This window comes from Camelus bactrianus, chromosome 9 (assembly GCF_048773025.1).
Source record: "Camelus bactrianus isolate YW-2024 breed Bactrian camel chromosome 9, ASM4877302v1, whole genome shotgun sequence".
Taxonomy (NCBI): domain Eukaryota; kingdom Metazoa; phylum Chordata; class Mammalia; order Artiodactyla; family Camelidae; genus Camelus; species Camelus bactrianus.
The window spans coordinates 52,167,715-52,188,907 of record NC_133547.1 but is presented as its reverse complement, the minus strand read 5'-3'; the positions used below and the strand labels follow the sequence as shown (position 1 = coordinate 52,188,907).

The 21,193-nt window shown below is 41.5% G+C and overlaps 1 protein-coding gene across 1 annotated transcript in view; it reads right to left on the bottom strand.

Moving 5' to 3' along the window:
* The window catches only part of CDYL2 (chromodomain Y like 2), a 150,049-nt gene that overhangs the window by 44,125 nt on the left and 84,731 nt on the right, over window positions 1–21,193 (bottom strand). Inside the window, exon 2 of the mRNA XM_074370370.1 lies at window positions 5,009–5,597. Coding sequence (XP_074226471.1) covers window positions 5,009–5,597 — 589 coding nt within the window. The remainder of the gene's footprint in view (window positions 1–5,008; window positions 5,598–21,193) is intronic.

Below are 21,193 nucleotides of genomic sequence, written 5' to 3'. Positions count from 1 at the left end.
AGTTTCTCAGGCTTAGAGGGACTATGTCTGTCCATCAATAAGCAATGAGGGGGAGTCCAAGAAGCGGCTCCTGCCCCACCAGCACTCGGCAGCACCCCCACTCAGGGTATATTTTTATCAGCAATGAGGAACTGCCTTGCACTGTCTGGGAGCCCAGAGGGCAGTGATCTAGGCGCCGGGTCTGGAGTCCCACAGCCTGGATTTCTCTCCTAGTCCCAACCCAGGGACTTGTAACCTCCGTCTCCTCCTCTGAAAAAACGAGTAGCATAACACCAGCTGCTGCTTAGGACAGCTACGAGGATCACAGAAAGGACTCTGCCAACTCCAGGGCCTAACAGGGACATTCCCATGTGCTAAAAGTTTCAACTTAACAACTTCATTTCACAAACTTTCAACTTATGAATTCTCACGAATGCAAACTCAACGTCCAGAGCAAAAGTGCTTCAACTCTCCCCAGTACCACCACTGGCACTCCCAGCCACCACCTGTCATTCTCGTCCCAACCATCTGGGTATCTATTCATCTAGAGCAGAGGTTCTGAGAGCAGGGTCCCTGGACCAGCAGCAGCATCTGGGATCCCGCTAGAAATGCAGATTCTTGGGTTCTCCTCCACACCTACTAAATCAGAAACTCTGGGGCTTGGTGCAGTAATCTGCTTTTTAACACACCCTCTGCTGGATTCTGATGTCGGCTCCATGTCTGAGAGCCCAAGGTTCTTGAAAGTCACAGGGCACTTCCCACATTCATGGTTCTTTCTGAAGTGCTTTTAAAACATGGTTACTCCATTACGATCAACGAAAGGAAAAATGACCATCGTGCTGAAAGAGTGAATAGGAAGAGATAAACAAACGTTAGAGAGATGAAAGCTGAGATAATTTGAAAAGATGGAGAGAAGACGGCAAATGCTGTGCGTGTGTATGGGATGACTCATCCAATGACAGGAACAATTCTGAGCACAGTGAACCGAGCAGTGTCTCAGATGCAGTCCTCGGACCATGACAACAGTCATCAGGACACAAGGATGACGATTCTCAAAACTCAAAGAGATGTGAACATGGGGCCATGGGATCAGCATCCACCGTGGAAACTCAGTGGCTTCACAGAAATTCACAGAACGCTGGGCATCTATGAACTGTACCAGGGTGCAGAGTGAAATGCTGGCTCCTAGTCAGGGACGTCTGCATAGGTTAAAGGTTCATCTGAATCTGTAAAGTGCTGATGAAACTTTAGCAGCCTGGACTACTTTGATGAAACAGTGCTAACCAGTTCTAGACCAGACCACAAGAGGCATTAACTAAGCCAACAGTTTTTCTGTATAGATGAAACAGGCCTGTTTCAGGGGGAAAAAAAAAGAGAGACAGAGAGAGACAGAGAGAGAGACAGAGAGAGAGAGAAAGAGGGATGCCTGGCACAGCGTGCATAAGCAAGGAGAAGAAATTGCACCAGGTTTTAAACCTTTAAAGGACTAAATCACATCCCCACTTACAAACTTAAAATTCAAGAAGTAACTCTGGATCTATGAGCCATCCATCACTTACAACCAAATGCTTCCCCAGGAGCTACTGTAGACACCATGGGTGTTAAAACTCAGCATTTAAAAGACACAATCCACACCCTGGCCCCCTGAGATTCATTTTATTGGGGCAGAGCTCATTTTTAACAAGCTCCCAAAGGGATACTGAGGCAGATGGTACCCGGACCACGAAGCCGTTTGTCATTACAGGAGAAGAATCAGAATCAAAAGCAGCACCAAGTCGCTGCACACACTTCGCACACATTGCTGGGGAAAATGCTGCCTGAAACCAAAGCACCACCCGCTGGAGCCCCAATTTAGCACTTGTTCCCACAGCTCAGATCAGGGAAGTCAGCAGCAAGTGAGTAACGTGTTACATAAGTTGCTTTTCTGTATGCAGAACTTCAATTCACCGAAGAGAAGTTACAATCATATAAAAAGCAACAGCCCACCCCCAAAGCAAATGCTGGGCCAGCATAGCCAGGATCTCCCCAGCCCCTTCTGCCAGGCAGAGATGCGGCCCCTCTCCTGTGCTGAAGACCTCGCTGCCTCAGCCTTGTGCCACTGGGAACTGGACCACTGGTCAAGGTGGACATAGAAGGTGGGGCTGGGGAGGGGACAGAGGAAAACATTCAGGGTTCAACATGGGCACGCACACTGACTTCATCAAGGCTTCCCTCTGGCTGAAAACATAAGTGGAGTCCTGTTTTGCCTGACTACACCGCTGAGCCCTTGCCAGAAAGTTCTGGAACCGCAAAACCTCCTCTGTCTTGGGTCTTCTCCAAGAACCAGAAATCGGTCTCTCTGTCTCCCTCTCAGTCTCTATCTCTCTGGCAAGGATTCTTAGTCTTTTCCTCTCCCCAGTTGCCTCAAGACCTTGATATAACACTATTTCTAACTAGAGTGTTAAAGGCTGACAGTGGTTGGGGTATTTATCACTCCAGTGACCACAAAAGATGTCAGTGCAGGTATGGGGAGACGTACCATCTATGTAACATACGTGTTACTCCTTCCAGTGAGTCAGCCTCAGGCGTCTTCTCAACAATAACCTAGAGACATCCACTCTCAACCTACTGGACAGAAGACTGTCAGTTTCAGAGGAAGCAGTCCTTATCTACCTTTTTAATACTTTAAGCACCTAGCATCGTGATGAACTCTTAGGAAGAACTCCCCCCCCGCCGCAAAAAAAAAGTATTGAATTGATTTCAATTGACACCTGATATGAAACATAACTGCCACCCCATTTTGCCACAGAGCATGTCTCAAAATGCATAAGAGCCACCTGAGGTGCCTGTTAAAATCCCATCTTCTGGGCTCCACCCCAGACTTGGTGACTCAGACTCTAGGAGATCTGCATTTTAACAAAGTGCCAGGTAATCATACACAGGTGAACGTGAGAAGCACTGCCTTAGCCTCAGGAGAACCTCAAGGATGTGATTAGGCAAAAAGGCCCTTTGGGAACACCCAACACCCAACAAAATAGAGGCAGGTGGCTTCTTCCTCTCTGTCCAGGCACGGACCCAAGTGGAGTAGAGAACATTCAATGTTGGGAAGGGGGAGGGTGTAGCTCAGTGGTAGAACACATGCTTAGCATGCACGAGGCCCTGGGTTCAATCCCCAGTTCCTCCATTGAAACAAACAAACGAAAGAATAACCTTAAAACTGACTATAACTCAATTAAAAAAAAATTTTTTTTAATTGGGGAAAAATGAAGCCAGCAAGAGATCAGAGATGAGAAAGGTCTAGCAAAGCACTGGAAGTGAACAGGGCCACCACTGAGGCCCTCAGGCTCATCTTCGCCTGCTTCCTGCAGTCGTGGGGGTACCAGATCACAGACCAGGGATGTTGATGAGGCCCAAGGATGGAGAGCACACGGCTAGCAGCCCTGCCCCCTCCAGAAAGGTGCATGGAAGAGAAGTGCACCTCATCTCAACCTTTCTCCAAATCTGCTTCTCTCTCCGCCGTACAGTCTGGCAGCTACAATCAGCACACCATCCTACCTCACATCCTGCACAGGGCAGGGGGCTGATACCAGCCAGGGTGCCGGCAATCATGCCCAGATTTCTTGAGTCTGCACCCAAGGAGCCTCAAAAGCTCCCCTTCCTGAGACAGGGAATCCCTCCACAGCCGGCAGCTGTCACAGGAACGTCAGACACCGATGTTTGTGCCAGGCCTCATTTGCACAAGCCCACTCCTCCCCGAGAGATGGGTTTTTAAAACAAACAGCTTTTACATATGTTAGCAGGCAGAGTCATGTCAGCATCAGGGATCCCCAGATGGAAACGTGAGCCAATGTGGGGCAGAGACTGCTAAATAAATCCTGTTTGGGTGAAATTCCTCTCTCTGGAGAAAGAGCAACCCCAAAGCGGATTCCTCGGATTACCCAGCAAGGATCCCTAAAGACGGCAGGCTCTCCCCAGCCAGGCATGCCCTGAGTACTCGGAACTGAAATAAATATCCCTCTAACGTGCATTTGCATCCATCACCCCATCCCTCTGGGAACTCTTCCAGCCCGTCCCACCTGTGTCCCGGCACCCCTAACCCCATACACACTCTGGTTCCTTCCAAGACATCAGATGCCCCTACTTTGTAGGGCACAGGTTGTCCACACTTGCACAGAATTTCCTGACATCCCAAGGCTCAGGGCTTTGGCAGCTAAAGAGAAAAATACACCCCAGAGACACACAGGTAGCTGAGAAACGAGGGAGGGCAGGTAACAGGTACAGACCCATAACCTGGAAGACTTGGGCAACTAAGGACTCAGTCAAGAAGCACTTTTGACTACTGAGGAAATGTCAGATTTAGGAGCTTTAAATACCTGGGTCTTGCCTCCTCTTTCCTTAAGTTTTCCTGTGGGGACTTGGTAAGAGGGAGGAACTCCATAAACTTAACTGTTTGGTTCCAGTTTGTACCAAGAAGGTGCAAACCAAAAGAATGAGCCTAGGATGGGGTCCGGGCAACATGTAGGACCTCGTATAGACATGGGGCCAGGTCATGCATGCCAGCCAGAGATGAGGGCCAGGAGCCTCCAGCTTAAGGACCAGTTTGGAGAATTTCAAGTCCAAAGTGGGTCTGAGATGGAGGAGATGTGGGTGACAGTGCTGGGGGCACACTGAGACAGAAAGCAAAGGCTCTGGGAGGTGTGTGCTGCCTGGAATGGCACTGGTCCCCCAGGGACAGGAGTCTTTGGTTCTGGGGGAGTGAGGACCTGAGCTGCCCTCAGGGCAGGGGCTGCAGAGTGGTTACCATGGCCTTGGGTGTGTTTGAGTGCAGAGATTTCTGATCCGTGGCAGGCCTTGGCTAAAGCATCAATGGCTGGGCCCCCCACATGCACACATGTCTGTGACCAGCATGGGCTCGCATGGCCCTAGTGAGAGAGACCAAGGGAGAATTACCACCTGGCCAAGAGTCAGGGATGGGGGAGGGGGTCTTAGGTCTTTCCCTAGGCTGCCCACAAAGCCCCACTGCCACGCGAGAGGAAGACCAGCCACGTACCGAGCCCGTTCTCCGCCAGCGCCGCATGGGTCACGTCGCAGTCCCCCAGGTCCTGCTCTCCGACCTCATTCAGATCCAAGCCAGCCTGGTGGGACCCGTTTCCAAAGTGCCTCTCTTCCTTCTCCGAGCCAGCGTCCCCATTTTCCATCCCATTCTGAGCCTTCTTCAGGGGCATTATCTGCAGACCACTGGGGGTAGTCCTGTAAGACACCGTCTTGGTGGCCCTGTCGCCTCCCGCAGGGAGCTTGGCTGAATAGCCTTTCTTCGGCTTGGAAAGGGATGGGTTGATTCGCTTCCGTTTATGGGAAGTCCCTTTGCTCTTTCCCGATTCGGAGGGTCTGTGGGAGAGTTTCTCGACCGACGAGCCTCGGCCGTCACGCAGGAGCTTGGAGGCACTGGCCTGCTTCCCTGACTTGAGCCGCTTGTCCTTGGACAGGTGCAGCCCGTTGAATTCGTCGATGAATTCCTCACAGTGCAAGAGGTGGTGCTCCGGCTCCCACGTGTCCTCCGTGCTCCCGTAGCCTTTCCACCGGATCAGATACTCCCATTTTCCTTTCTTGTTCTTCCTCTTGTCCACGATCCTTTCCACCTGGGACATGAGAGGAGCATCAGAGAAGAGAGAGAGGAAGAAAGAGAGAGGGGAAAAATCAGTCCCAGGCAGCTAGAGCAACACAAGGCCCTCAGGATAGAAGCATCTGCCCTGACCCTGGGCCGAGCTGTTCCTGACACTTCCAGGAGCCTTCAAGAAGGCTGGTCTGTCTGAGGACATCCTTGAATGGAACCAAATGTGCGTGGTGGTTCCCATGACCACCGGACGCGTGCCCAGGGGTTGCATCTACATGCCTATCCAAGCTGACTCTTACGTCACATCACACTGCAAGCGTTCACCAAAGACCCGTAGTCTTTTCATTGAGCTTCAAAGACCCATTTGGTGTGGGGCTTTCACCCTTACTCATACTAAGCAACACTGAGCATCTATACGGCAGGCGCTGTGCTAATGTGTCCTTACAGCAACACCAACGATGAGGAACATCCCCTGTGCACGTGTGAGGCGGACACGGTACTAAATGCTGGGCATGGACGCTCCCATTTCATTTTCTCCTCTTATTTCATTTTCAACCTGATGTGGTAGCTACTCTTTCTACCCTCCACTTTACAGTGAGGGAGATGGGGCTCAGAGAAATTAAGTCACACAACTGAGTTCCAAGCTGGTAAGGACAGAGCTGGGATTTGACCACTCTCAGCCCAGATTTACTGTCTTAATTACTAGGATGTACCAACTCTCTGAACTACAAAATCTGCCGTATTAACCAAAAATGACCTGAATCGACAGAGCCCAATTTCCCCCATTCAGCATCCCCAGCTGCAACACAGCGAGTGCAGCTGTGAGACAATGTGATGGGTAACATCTGTTGAGGGCCTACTATGGACCCTGCACAACCCTACAAGGGGGACATTATCACCACTTCTGTGTGACAGATGAGGGATTAAGTATGAGGCAACCTGCCTACAATGCAGGGCAAAGAGATGATGGAAGTGAGCTCTGAACTCATATCTGGATTCAAAGCCACGTGCTACTGTCTATGTACCTTCAACAGTAAGGACATCTCCCCTGTCTTCAAGCACTATCATGGAAAATGCCAGCCCCAAGTCTAATCACTGGTGAATCAGGGTGAAAGGTATGTGAGAGTTCATTTATTATTCTTTCGACTTTGCTACAGATTTGAAATTTTTTAACCAAAAAAAAAAAAAAAAAAAAAGACGGAAAATTCCCAATGCTCTACCAAAAAAAAAAAAAAAAAAAGCTAAATTTCAATGAAAAAGTAAAGAACTGTAGTCAACAGTTTATTATATTTCAATGTCAACATTACATATTTTTCTAGGATGGAATTTTGACCCAATGAAATTAAGTAATAAGTGAGGAATATGCCCTCGAAACTCATGAAAAGAAAAACAATACGAGAGGGGAGAAGTGGTTACAGTTATAGTCGATAATTGTTAAAGATGGGTAACGTGTACATGGCAGTTCGTTATATGACTGTTTATGTTTGTATGTTGGAATTTTTACATGCTTAAATTTTTCTGTAATAAAAAGTGAAAAACTCTGAAAAGTGAGATTGCCTCCCAATGTTCTATGTACAACAGAGGCTATGCAAAATAATTAAATGACTTCCATTGCTTTGCACTTAATAAATACCTAAGCAGCTAGGCCATGCTGCCTCTTTATAATACGGCTTCTTCACAGACAGTTTAAATTGTTTCCTTAATTGATTTATCTCAAATCAAATTGGCCTATTTCTATTAAAATTTCTTTCCTTATAAAATGCTCTGGGAATATCTGTTTTAGATTTATTACATAATTTTTAGATGTATCACACAAACTCTATAATAGCTTGAAAAAGTAAAATCATGCCAAACTAATCCAACTTCCAATCTTTGAATCAAGGAATGGGGCTGGTTGGGTATCCATTTGTGATTAATGCTGCAGAAAGTCAAGAGTGCTTCTGGAGGAGCCTGAAGCTCTTTGCACATATGCAGGACTTTGAAGGGGGAAACCCTCTGCAGGTTTAGAGAAGAAGAAAAGTGAACAAGCAACATGACACTGCCAGAAATAGCAAGATTCCAGAAAAGGCCAACCTACGAGTGTCAGGAGGAAGCCCAGATATGTCTAAGGGATATGAGCTAAGGGATTTGTGTTGGCATGGAGGTCTCTAGCTTCAAAAACCATGTGCTTGGCTCCCAGAATGGAGAAACTACTTCCCCAGGATCAAGCAGAAAACCATATTAGACAACCAACCAACACAATGGATACGTAGGTGGGCGGGTAGGTGGGTGGAAGGATGGATGGATGAATGGAAAAATGGATGGTTGGTAGATGGATGAACAGATGTGTGAATAGTGGGATAGGCAAGTGGGTGGGTAGCTGGATGGATGAACAGATGATAAGAGTGGGATGGGTCGGTGAATGGAAAGATCTATAAACAGGCAGAGGACTGGATGGATGGGGGTAGGGGGATGGATGAAAGGGCCAGTAGAGAGGTGAGTTCAGGAACAGATGGGTGGATGGATGGACGGTGCACACACATCAAAATGACCTTAGTATAGTATTTAAGAACAGGCTATGGAGAGAGACTGGTTTAAATCTCCTGCAATGGAGTCCTTTGTTCTTGAACAAGTTACTAAAGCTCTTTAGGCCTCAGGTGACTCATCTAGCAAGAGGGGAACACAGCACCTACTTCATAGGGTGGTTGTGGAGAATATCCAAAAAAAGGAGTTTAGCACTCTATAGGGAAGGCCACTTAATCCTGTATATCCTCCTGTGAATGAATACAAACCTGCGTGGTACCTAAAAACAATGCTTCCACCCCTTGCAGAATATGACCCCCCACTTTAGGATATTTAACCCCTCCCTGGGAAGAAGGGAGAGTCCATCTACTTAAACACTCCTTCTTAAATTAACGCAATACAACAATGAACAGTATTCACAGGACCATCCCTAGTAGCCTGATTTCCAGGGCGAGGGCAGAAACTATCAGCTCGCCACTTTCCATCCACACGACCCTGGGCAAGCCGCCCAACCTCTCTGGGCCTCAGCGTCCCCAGGTGTAAAGCAGAACTAGTAACAGTAATAATAGCAGCTTCCAGCAAGGCTGTTGGGAGAGGTGAAAGGACTGAAGTGTCAGGGGGAAAGTAAAGTGTCCTGACCACCACAAAGCACCACAAGATGAGTGAAATGGCTCTGAGATGCGTGAAATGCCAGTTGACAAAAGTGCTTTTATAAACATTATTTCTTCCACAGTTAAAACATTTTAAAGAAAACAATTTTTTTTTTCAGGTTCAGAAAAACAACCGCCTTTTCTGAAAGACCACAATGCCCACAAGGAGCTCCAGGAGAACAGAACCTCCCATAAGACTCTGAATGCGCCACCTCCTAGGGCCTAATCTCCTTCTCTGCATCCCTGGATGGGTTTTCTGACCCTCTTTTCCTCTTCTCGGGAGAGTCTCAAACAGAACCAGAGCTCTAATCTGTTTTGTTGATAACAAAAGCCCACGTTATTTAGAACCTGATCTTGCGTGCGACTGCAACACTCTGTCTAGAAATCCTTTCTTTCCCTTAAGCTCCTCCAACCTCCTCCACTATCCCCTAACTCGTCACAGGCGCTGAAAACAGAGAGCTAGGCCCCCGGGTGCTGGCAGCTCTGCTTCTGATGCCCCACCAGGCACAGGCCTCGGGCACTACCTAAAGCTCAGCCCCTCCAAATCGACACATTCATTAATTCCCTTCTCCCACAGTTACTAATGAACACACAAATGATACTAAAAACTCATGCACTGCTAGCTTCTCTTTTAAAAGACAAGCAATCTGAGGCCCTGAACAATTCCTTAGAGTTCAACCAAATCATTAACATCTTCTCTCTGTGATCCCGGCTAATACCAATGCTGGTCTGCCGCTGGTGGGCAGGGACATTCTGAGGTAATTATTGCCAGTGCCACGATGACAAATGATGGCCACCTCATTAGGAATAAGGATGATGACAATCACCTTTAGTGGCACATGCTAAGCTCCAGGAACTGTGTTAAGAACTTATAAAGTGTTAGCTTTCACCTTTATACCCAAGCTTTCTGCTGGGCATTATTCTCACTACGGACAGGTGAGGAAGTTGAGGCTCAGAGAAGGTAGGTAACTTCCCCTCCATCCCACAGTCCGGTAGGTGGTTAGCCGAGATTGGAACCCTAGTTATCTGACTCCCCACCATGTTCTTAGCCACTTGGCTATACCTCACCAGCGGGAAGCCACCAGGACCCAGCAAGCAAGGTGCCAACCGTGTGGGTGAGCCAAGCACGGAAACAAGCACTGAAGAAAGAAACGGTTTCATGAAGTCATTCAACCAACACTCCAATGCATGTCGACATGCGAGACACCGCAGACCATGGTAAACCCAGAGACCGCCATCCAGGTTCATGGGCACACAGCACTTCAATGAGTGAGCACAAAGTAAGAATCACGGAAAGGGCTCTGATGGTGAAGAGAAAGGTGCTGTGAGGAAGAATGGCTCCTGCAAATCGGATGGACAGGGAGGTCCCTCCTAGAAGGAACAATTTAAGTTAAGACTGAATGGGGCCTTCAGAGACTGAATGGACCAGTGAGAGGCCTCTTCAGTCCGAAGGACGGCTTTCTCAGCTTCCCTTGGCAGGCTGACCATTCATCCAGCATTTTCTAAGTGCCAGCCACTGTTGCTCGTGATCCCTATATGTTAACATTATATATGTATTAACTCACTTAATCTCCAAAATACCCCAACAAGGTGAGTAATTTCATTCTCTTTTTTATAGAAGACATAAAGGAGGCACCTAGAGGTTAAGGACCTTGGCCAAGACCCCACATCTGACAAGAGACCAAAGACTTGGTCCAATGCATCCTGGCTCCAGACCCCAAGCTTTCAATGGGGACACCATATCCACTCCCACTCCTGCACAGCGAGCCCAACCTGACTGAGGCTGATGGTGTACCTGCAGCTTCAGATGCTCCCCCAACTCCTGCCAGGTCACAGAAAACTACGGCACCTTCACATGGTTTAAAAGCAGCCTCCTGAGCTTGACTCTCCTGGGATCCCTGAGCATGCCACGTGGGCCTCCCTCCCGTCCTGCTCCAACTCTCCACTGGTTTAAAGGGACACAGACTAATCAGCAGTCATATTCCCCATCCCAGCTTCCCACCAAACCAAACAGGTATAAAACAACAACAGCTCGGGAACCTAGGACTACCGATCAAATTCTCGAAGGGACGCCCCTCACACCAGATGGCGCTGGATTGAGAAACTGTGGGTCACCAGTACATGTCTTAATGTCTGACTGCAAAGAACAAGGCCAAAAAGGAATAAAGGAAGATGGTGTCCACGCCTGCTATCTGCCCACACATGCACCAGAGCAGCCAGCCCGGGACATTCCTCTGATTCTGGGCCTTAGAACCCACCCCGACGAGGACCTCTCTTTCTGCATCCTTTCAACATCCTGGGATAGGCTCCCATCATTACGACTTGGGTCACAAAGTTCTCGGGAAGAATAAAGAAGGAACAAGCTCTGGGAACAACAAGGTATGGACGGTTTCAGATCCAGAAGGCTATAGGGGCTTCAGATCGTCTGGTCAGAGAAGAAGGCAGTAGGAACAGGTGGCATTTCCCACTCAGTCCAATCAAAACTACATTAAGGAAACAGCCAACAGACCAAGAAGTTCAGCTCAGAGCCAGGAAGGTCAAGCTAGCTTCTAGGGGAGGATCTGCAGCATCCAAGTGACGAGGCCCCAAAATTCCCATATCCACTCTACCAGGAAACACTAAGCCAGAGAGACCTCTCTTTGATCAAGAACACACAGACAACAGCTGGTAACAGCATCATCATCACAGGATGTATTTATAAAAACTTCTAAAACATATCAGAACATGATCATAACTAAAAATTCTCAGCAAAATCACACTAAGAAAAATTTGTGTCATGTTTTCAAAGACTACAGAAAATATGACCTCTGTTTCTAAAAGAAAGGAGGAAAAAAGATAAACAGTGAAATGAAATCATTAAGTGGAGAAGGGAACTGAATTGAAAGAAGACTCATTTACATAAAAAAGGAGGTATAAGGAAACCAAAGAAAGAAACACAGGCAAAGAAAGAAAATTCCCACTGGAACCAGGAAAGGACAGAGCCAACATGCAGAAAATCAAGTCAGTGATGTAGACAACATACTTGAAAGGCTCTCCAAGAACACAGAAGAAAAGGACACAGAGGTTTTTAAAGAAAACATTAAGGAAAATGAGAGCAGATATCCAGGAGAGTTTAACAGAGACTCAACCAATGTAAGTCTGGCAAGGGGAGAAAATAGAAATGAGATGAGAACACTAACAAGGCATACCAGAAGAGATCTCTGTGTGAGTCTGCAGGCCAAAAAAAGATCTCAGTGATGGGGGAAGCAGAGGTTGAGAATAAACCAACTCTATTTTTATTCTAACAAAACTTCTTAATTAAAAAAAATTAAACTCCCCAACCTTAAATCCCAACCTCTCCCCATCCAAAATGGTACACAAGTTGAAAAAATAAATACTGTGAACTTAAGAATTCTAAAACCAGTCAGGTAGACCTTCAGGTAAGAAGGAAAGAGGAGGACATTTCGTTTGTTAAGGAGCAAAATATAAATTAACCCATTTTAAAAATAAGCCTGGAGGATCTTGTAATGCCAGAAAATAAGAAAGGGTTCAATCACTCAGTCAGCAGATCAATAAACCTCAAATGATGGGGGAATGCAAAAGGAGCCAACCAAAGATCTCCCAGTGGCCAAAGCTGGAACAATTTGAATAAGAAAATAAATAGTGAGTGTGGAGAAAAAGGAACCCTCCTACACTGTTGGTGGGAGTGTAAATTGGTGCAGCTACTATGGAGATTCCTTCAAAAACTAAAAACAGATTTAATGCAACATCTGACCCAGCAATCCCAGTCCTGGGCATATATCCAGAGAAAATTCCAATTTGGAAAGATACATGTACCCTAATGTTTCATAGCAGCACTATTTACAATAGCCAAAACATGGAAGTACCTAAATGTCCATCGACATATGAATAGATAAGGAAGATGTGGTATATATATTGTGTATACACACACACACACACACACACGCAACATATATGTAAATATATACAATGGAATATTACTCAGCCATAAAAAATAACTAAATATGACATTTCCAGCAACATGGGTAGACCTAGAAATAATGATATCAAGTGAAGTAAGTCAGACAGAGGAAGATAAATTCCATATAATATTACTTATATGTGGAATCTAAAAAAAAATGATACAAATGAACTCATTTACAAAACAGAGACTCACAGACATAGAAAACAAACTTATGGTTACCAAAGGGGAAAGCAGGGGGTGTGGGGAGGGATAAATTAGGAGTTTGGGATTAACATATACGTACTCCTATATATAAACAGATAAACAGCAAAGATCTACTGAATAGCACAGGGAACTATATTCAATATCTTGTAATAACCTATAATGGAAAGGATCTGAAAGAGAATATATATATAAAACTGAATCACTTTGCTGTACACCTGAAACTAACACAACATTGTATGTTAACTATACTTCACTTTAGAAACAGTTATAAAAAGTAATAAATAAATAGTGATAGTACTATACTTACAATCTAAAGAATAAAATACATATCCGTGAGTTCACCTGATTGCAAATAAATGAATTATCAGAAGTTGGCCCATTTTAAAAATGAAGATTCACTGGAACATACCCCCACTCATTCATTTATGTGTTATCTATGATGCTGCAGGATACAAGAGTAGAGCTAGTCATGTAACAGAGACTACGTGGCCCACAAAGACGAAAATATTTGCTTTCTGATCCATTATGGAAAGTTTGCTGACTCTGGACTACATAAACAAATGGGGGAGAAGGCACAAAAATTCCTTATAGAAGAATTCCAAATAGTAAACCTAAAAAAGAATAAGGGAAATAGAGAAGTCACCATTAGAGCACCACAGGAATAACTTCTACAGACAAGACCCACGGATGGATGCTAAAATTAATGGGTAGAACTTTAAAGGGAAATAGGATATTTGCATACTCTCAAAATATCTCCCCCAACACATCTACTAACTGCGACAGCAGTTTTAACAGATGCCCACCAACTGATACCCCTCCTAGGAGGTGGAGCCTAATTCCTCTCCCCTTCAGTGACTGGACTTAGAATGACCCCTTTCTAACAAATAGAGTATGCAAAGCAAAAAAAGAGCAACTGTACAGTGGAGAAAACTAGCCAACACCTGTGATCGAGGTTACATCATCTGTGATAAATTGTGCTGATGTCACATACATTCTGATATGAGCCACTGAGAAGGGCACTTCCCCTCTGTGGTATAATCTCCCAAACATATAAGCTAATGATTAAATATCAAACTCAAATTGGGGCACAGTCTACAAAACACTTCCAGTGCTCTGGAAAAGTGTCAAGGTCACGAAAGACAAGAAGACTAAGATGTTGCCTTAGACTGGAGGTGACTGAGGAAAAGGTAATAACTACATGCAATGTGGTAACGTGGACTGGATCCTAAAAGAGAAAAGGATGTTTATGGAAACACTGGTAAATCCTAACAAAGTCTGTAGGTTAGTTTACAGTTTAACATTTTATAAATGCACATGGTGTAAGATGTAAATTATCATAAAAACTGGTTAAGGGGTATATGGAAACTCTTCTGAAAATCCATAATTATTTCAAGGTTTTTTTAAAGTACAATGGCAGGTTATACTAAAACTAAAAAAAAAAAGCATCTGAGTAATACTAACAACAATCATAAAACCTGACAATTCTAAGTACTCACTGTATATTTACTCAGTGATAAAAGTTCAAAGAAATAACAAAAATATATCAGGCAGGATCAAACTTTATAAAGAATATCAAAGTAAAACTGAGGAGCAAAACGTGTTAAATAAGAAAGGAGGATTTTTTAATTAAAAAATACTAAATACACAGTAGTATGAACTTTTCTGCGTCAAAAAAAAAAAACTTACAAAAATTCAACAGAAAATTGGTAGAAACAATTTGAACTGAAGACTTAAACTCAATACTTTCAGACCAAGACAGCTCAAGCAGATGAATAATATGGATATAAAGACATATTACTGGTTGATAAATATGATGGTTGATCAAGTAAATATTGCATATGTTTGTATAGACACAAACTTTTAACTGCATAATTTGTAAGAAAAAAAATAAACTCTACAAAATGTAAAGAAAATCATACATGGAACACTTTTAAAAACTGATTAAATACTAAAATATCAGAGGAAAAAAACTCTAATGAATGCCAAAGAAGAAGATATTGTACAGGCTGGGATCTCTAAATACATACAATGCTATAGGACAAGATAATATAATTAAAAAAAAAAATCCCAGCCACTTATAAATGAAAAAGTGACCCAAGTAACCATCAAATAAAGAATGAAGAAAAAATTACAATAACAATTAAAAAAAAACAAAAAGAGAAAATGAGTACACACATACATCAAACAGTTGGGATGCAGAAGGAAAGAAGGAAGGAAGGAGTTAAACATCCATCCTGAGTAATCAGTAAAACACTCTTGGGAAGAAAGAGGAGAGAATAAATACCAAAGTAGGAATTAATAAACTAGAAAATATAAAAAAGCTGAACCTGCTGACATTCAAAAACTGATTCTTGAAATAAAGAGCAAAAATGGCAGACTAGACAGCTCCAAGGGGTCGTTTCTCCACAGAAACACTGAAAAATCAAGCAAGAACATCAGAATCAACATTTTTAGAATTCTGGGGGAAAAAAGTTCATAGTGACCAAACTGAAAGCTGAATCAAGAAAAACGCAACTCAAAAATAGTAGGAAAGCTCTATGTCAGTTTTACTTACCCTTGCACCTCCCACTCCCCAGCTCAGCAGCAGTGCTGAATAAAGCAGCCCACATTCCAAGATGGAACCATATAGTCCTTGGTTCTGGGGGGAGCAGGGCAAACCTCATTCTCAAAGAATTGTGTTTGTTCTAACTTGTTTCGGGGTTATCGGAAGAACAGACACAAGCGCTTCTTTTTGTTTTGCTCACAGCTTACCCAGGTTGGAAAAATGGCTATGCAGAGTCATTCTTGCAAAACAATGTAAGCAAATGAACAATGTGCTGCCAACTAGGGCAAAAGAGTACAGCTGAGAAAAACAACAGATGCTCCAAAAGCCTGGAAAGAAAAGATGGAGAGTTTCCTTGGGAAATTAGGGCATTCAAAAAAGTCTGTGTGTACCAGGAAATGTAGATGCCTAAGGCAGGATGCATGTTCAGAAAAGAATCAAGAACATTTTCACCTAAAGCATTCACTTCTGGCTAATCTCTAGGCTTAGCGCATGCAGGAAGTGAAAACTAAGGTAGAGTTGTAAATGTCCTGCCTAAGCACTGAACTAATGTCCCAATACAGAGCCAACCTGGAAAGCTGGAGAGAAGCTTATTTCCTCCCTCCCTCTTTTCCTTCCTTTATTTCCATTCTTTATTTTTTATTTATTTCTCCTGATGTGCAAGGAAATCTATTACAACTAGGTCAACACAAGCTAAAGGAACAGAGATTTCACAGATAACACATGACAAAGAATACAGACTTTACAAAAATAGTTTAGAAAAGTCTCTAAACAAACAGCAACAGTCCACAACAAGCAACAAAAACAAACCCTGGCAAGGGGGGAAAGTCTAATTTCCAGAGTTACAACATTATAATATTCAGACTGTCTAGACTTCAACAAAAAATTATGAAATGTTCAAAGAAATTAGAAATATGGCCCATTCACAGAAGAAATTAACAGAAATTTTCCCTAAGGAAGGAAACACACTGAACTTACTAGACAAAAGCTTTAAGTCAACTATCTTAAGTATGCTCAAAGTGCTAGAGAAAACCATGGACAAAGAGTTAAAGTAAGCCAGGGTAGCAATGTCTCCACAAATAGAAAACATCAATAAACACATAAAAATTATAAAAAGGAATCAAAGAAATCTGGGAGAGGAAAAGAACAATAACTTAAATGAAAATTTCACTAGAGTTTCAATAGAAGACGTGAACAGACAGAAGAAAGAATCAACAAATCTGAAGATAGTTCAGTTGAAATTACCCAATCTGGCCCTTTTTCACTCCCTCCTCTTTGGAGACAGCCCACACTCTGTCTATGGAGTGTGTACCTACTTTCACTCTAAATCTGAGCACCCAACTCCCACACCTCTTTCCTTACCTTCCTCTTGCCTTTCAAAACAGCCTACACTCTATGCAGTATGTATCTCTCTAAATAAATCTAACTTTATTCAAAAAAAGAAAGAAAGAAAGAAACAAACAAACAAACAAAGAAGAAATTATCCAGTCTGAGAAGCAGAAAGGAAAAATAAATAAAGAAAAATAAACATAGCCTAAGAGACCTATGGGACACCGTCAAGAGAAACAACATATATAATATAATGGGAGTTCCAGAAAAAAAGGAAAAAAGAGAAAAGGGCAGAAAGAAAGTTTGAAGAACTAATGGCCATAATTTTCCAAATATGATAAAACATGTAAGTCTACACATTCAAGAAGCTCAACAAACTTAAAGCAGGATAAGCTCAAAGAGATCAATGCTGAGCTACATTACAATCAAATGGCTGAAAGACTAACTCAAAGAGAATTTTTTAAGCAGCAAGAGAGAAATGATTTGTCATATATAAGGGATCCTCAGTAAGATTAACAGTCAATTTCCCATCAGAAACCATGGAGGCCAGAAGGCAGTTGAATCACATATTTAAAGTGCTAAAAGGAAAAAAACTGTCATCCCAGAATTTTACATCTGGCTAAACTATCCTGTAAAAATGAAGGAGAAATCATGATATTCCCAGATAAACAAAAACTGAAGTATTATTATCATTAGTAGACTTGCCTTACAGGCAACGCTAAACAGAGTCCTTGAGGCTGAAATGAAAGGACACAAGATAGTAACCTGAAGCCACATGAAGAAATAAAGAGCTCTAGAAAAGATAACTACATAGGAAAATATAAAAGTCAGCATTATTACATCTTTGAGTTGCAACTACTTTTGTTTCTTATATGCATAAAGCAGTAATTATAAATGTACGTTAAGAGAGTACAGAATATATAAAGATGTAATCTGTTATAATAACAACACAAATGAGGGAAAGGAAAGGGAGCTGTATAGAAGGAGTTCTGTATGATATTGAAGCTACATTGCTATCAATTCACTAGATTGTTATACAGTTAGGCGGTTAATGGTATATCCCACAGTACCACTAAGAAAATACCTAAAAAAGTATACAGTAAAGGAAATGAGAAGGGAATCAAAACAGAATACTACAAGAACTGATTTCTGAGGCAAGGCAACAAAATAGATAAGTTTCTGGTAAATCCCACTGGAAGTGAAATACAGAAAGTACAAATAAAATGAATCATAAATGAAATGAGACCACAACAGATGTAAATGCATACAATACCATGTTGAAAAGTTTGAAAAATGGGATAAAATGCTTATTATGAAATAATATACGTATTAGCAAAGATGACTCAGAAGATGAATGTATAAAAGGGTAAATAACTAGGAGAGAAACAGATATAGTTATTAAAGTTAAACATCTGAACAGAATAATAACTACAGGAAAAAACAGGTAGTTATTGAATAATAGAACTAAGGAAAAGTTCTAACCTAAAATAGTTTACCCAAGAATCTTTCTGATGTTTAAGAAACAAGTAGTTACCACAGTACAAAGAATTTTAGTGCACAGAGAAAAATGGAAAGCTTTCAAATCCACTGAACAAATCTAGCACTGTCTTTGTGAAAAATCTTGGAAAAGACAGTGTAACAATAAAATACATATAACAATTTCACTGATTAATAGGGTGTAAACATTTTATACAAAACTAAAAAACAGAAGGAAATAATATATTCAAAAATAAAATATCTCAGAGTCACAGAATGGTTAAATTTAAAAGTCTACTAAAAGTAAAATACATATTAATTGGTAAAAGAAGAAAAAAATGAGATGATCTTAATAGCTGATGAAAAGTCAATTACTCAAATTTTAAACTCATTCCAGACCACCTCTCCCCACAAAAAGGGACTAATATATATATATATGACAAAGCAAAAGCTATATCAACCTGGAAGTTGCCATCATCCTAAGAGTAAAATTTAATGAGCACTAACACTGAGTCAAGATCAAAATTAAGCACGTACAAGTACTGCATTTTTGAGCTATTTTGGGTGATAAGGCAACACATGAAAATACAAAACAGGAAAAGGAGATATGAATATAAGAAACGGATCAAATTATCACTATATTAGGTAATACGATTATACATCTTATATGTCTAGAAAATGTGAAGTAATTAATGGAAAAAATTTTCACCTAACTAGAACTGATAAAGCTTAGCAAACGGTTAAGAATAAAATAAACGTGAATAATTCACTATCAACCTTGCTCCAAAATGAAACTACACATTCTCTTCAAATATGTATCAATTATTCACAAAAACAAATACATATTATACTGCAAGTAAAATCTCAATACATTAGAAAACATAACAAAAATCACACAATCTGTAATTTCTCAATTCATTCTGATAAAATTCTGAATTAACAAGAAAATGACAAAGAAGAAAACTCTATGGACTAGCTTTCCAGATTCTGCTGAGCATGCAGAGCTGGAAAACAGCAGCTCACTGCTTTACAACAATGAGAACAAGAACAACAAAACCCCAGACATACCCATGTTCATGACTTGTCTAGAACTCGGCACTGAACAGATATTGAGGGAAGACAACTGGCCCCAAATCTCAGGTGCCTTCAGACAGAGACTGAATTGGATACTTACCTCAGGCAGATGCCCCCGGACACCTGCTCTAATGGAGAAGATGAACAGTGCAAGGTCAGGCAGAAAAACTCACTGGAGAGAAGAAAACTGTAAGAAATAGTCAAGTAAAAATGCTAGAAATCAACAATATAATAAAAGATATAAGAATCTGAACAGATAGACTGGATTAACAGACTCAACAGAGCTGAGGAAGAAAAGCAGAACACTTGAAGGAAATTACCCAAACTGAAACACACAGAAAGAAACTGGGGGGAAAAAATAGAGCATCTAAGATTTGTAGAACAATATGAAATAGTCTGACATACATGTCACTGGAATCCCAGAGGGAGAAGAAAGAGAATAAGCAGGAAAAAATTTGAAAAATAAACAGCCAAAAATTCTCAAAAATTAATGATCGTACCAAACAGCTAACCCAAGAGTTCAGAAAACACTGGCAGGATAAATACTCCTCCCACAAAAGAAAACCATGTAATACCAAGTTGTATCATATTGAAACTGCAGAAAACAAAATAAAAACAGAAAATCTTGCCATCAGTCAGAGAAAAATAGACATATTTCATACCAAGGAACAAAAATAAGAATTACATCAGACTCCTTTTCAAAAACAAGGCAAGAGAGCACACAATAAAACATTTTAAATGTGATAAAGGAAAAGATGGTCAATCAAGAACTTGATATCCAGCAAAAACATCTTTCAAAAATAAAAAAGAAAGAATTTCTCAGATAAAAACTAAGGGAATTAAATCTCCAGCAGATCCATTCCACAGAAAATGTTTAAGGAAGTTCTTCAGAAAGAGGAATATGATGCTAGACAGAAACTTGGATCTACACAAAGAAATAAACAGCCCTAGAAGTGGGATAAATGAAGATAAAAACAAAACTCTTTTTTTCCCTTACCTTTAATTGCTCTGAACTTAAATGACTATCTTAAGGAAAAAGAGCAGCAATGGATTGTGTGTTCATATGTCACACAATGTGTATGACAACAACACGGCAAAGGCAGAAGGGAAATGGGAATATATGTTGTAAGGTCACTGAACTACAGTGAAACAGTGTAACTTATATAAAGGTAAGCTGAGTAAAGATATGCAATGCAAACCTCATGGCAATTAGTTTTAAAAATAAATAAGATATATAAATACCTGCAGAGAGTAAAAAGAATCATGAGAAATACTAACTTTTTTGAAAGTTTTAACTCAAAAGAAGGAAGAGAAATGAAACAACAGATGAAGCAAAAAGAAGACAGCAAGATGGAAGATTTTAATACAATTATATAAATAACTATGTTAATATAAAGGACATAAATATCAAATTAAAAAACAATATCAAACTAGATAAAAAAGTGAGACTCCACTATATGTTGTTTCTAAGCAATCTACTTTCAATATAAAGACACAGATTAAAAGTAAAATGATGGGAAAATATACTGTGAAACAATAAGGTTTGAGTAGTTATTATTAATAAAAGAAAAAGTAGAGTTCCAAACAAAGAATGTTACTAAGGACAAGCAGGAACATCACGTAACAGTAAAAGAGTCAATTCTCCAAGAATATATAACAATACAAAATATTTATGCACTTAACAAAAGTTACAAATACGCAAAGCAAAAGCAGAAAACTGGAAGAAATATTATACAAATACACAATTATAGTTAGAGACTTCAATGCTATTCTCAGTAATTAACAGGACAAGAAAAGATGAAATCAATATGTATACCAAATTCTTTAAAAACACTATGAATCATTTTGACCTAACACATTTATGAGAAACCTCACACCGC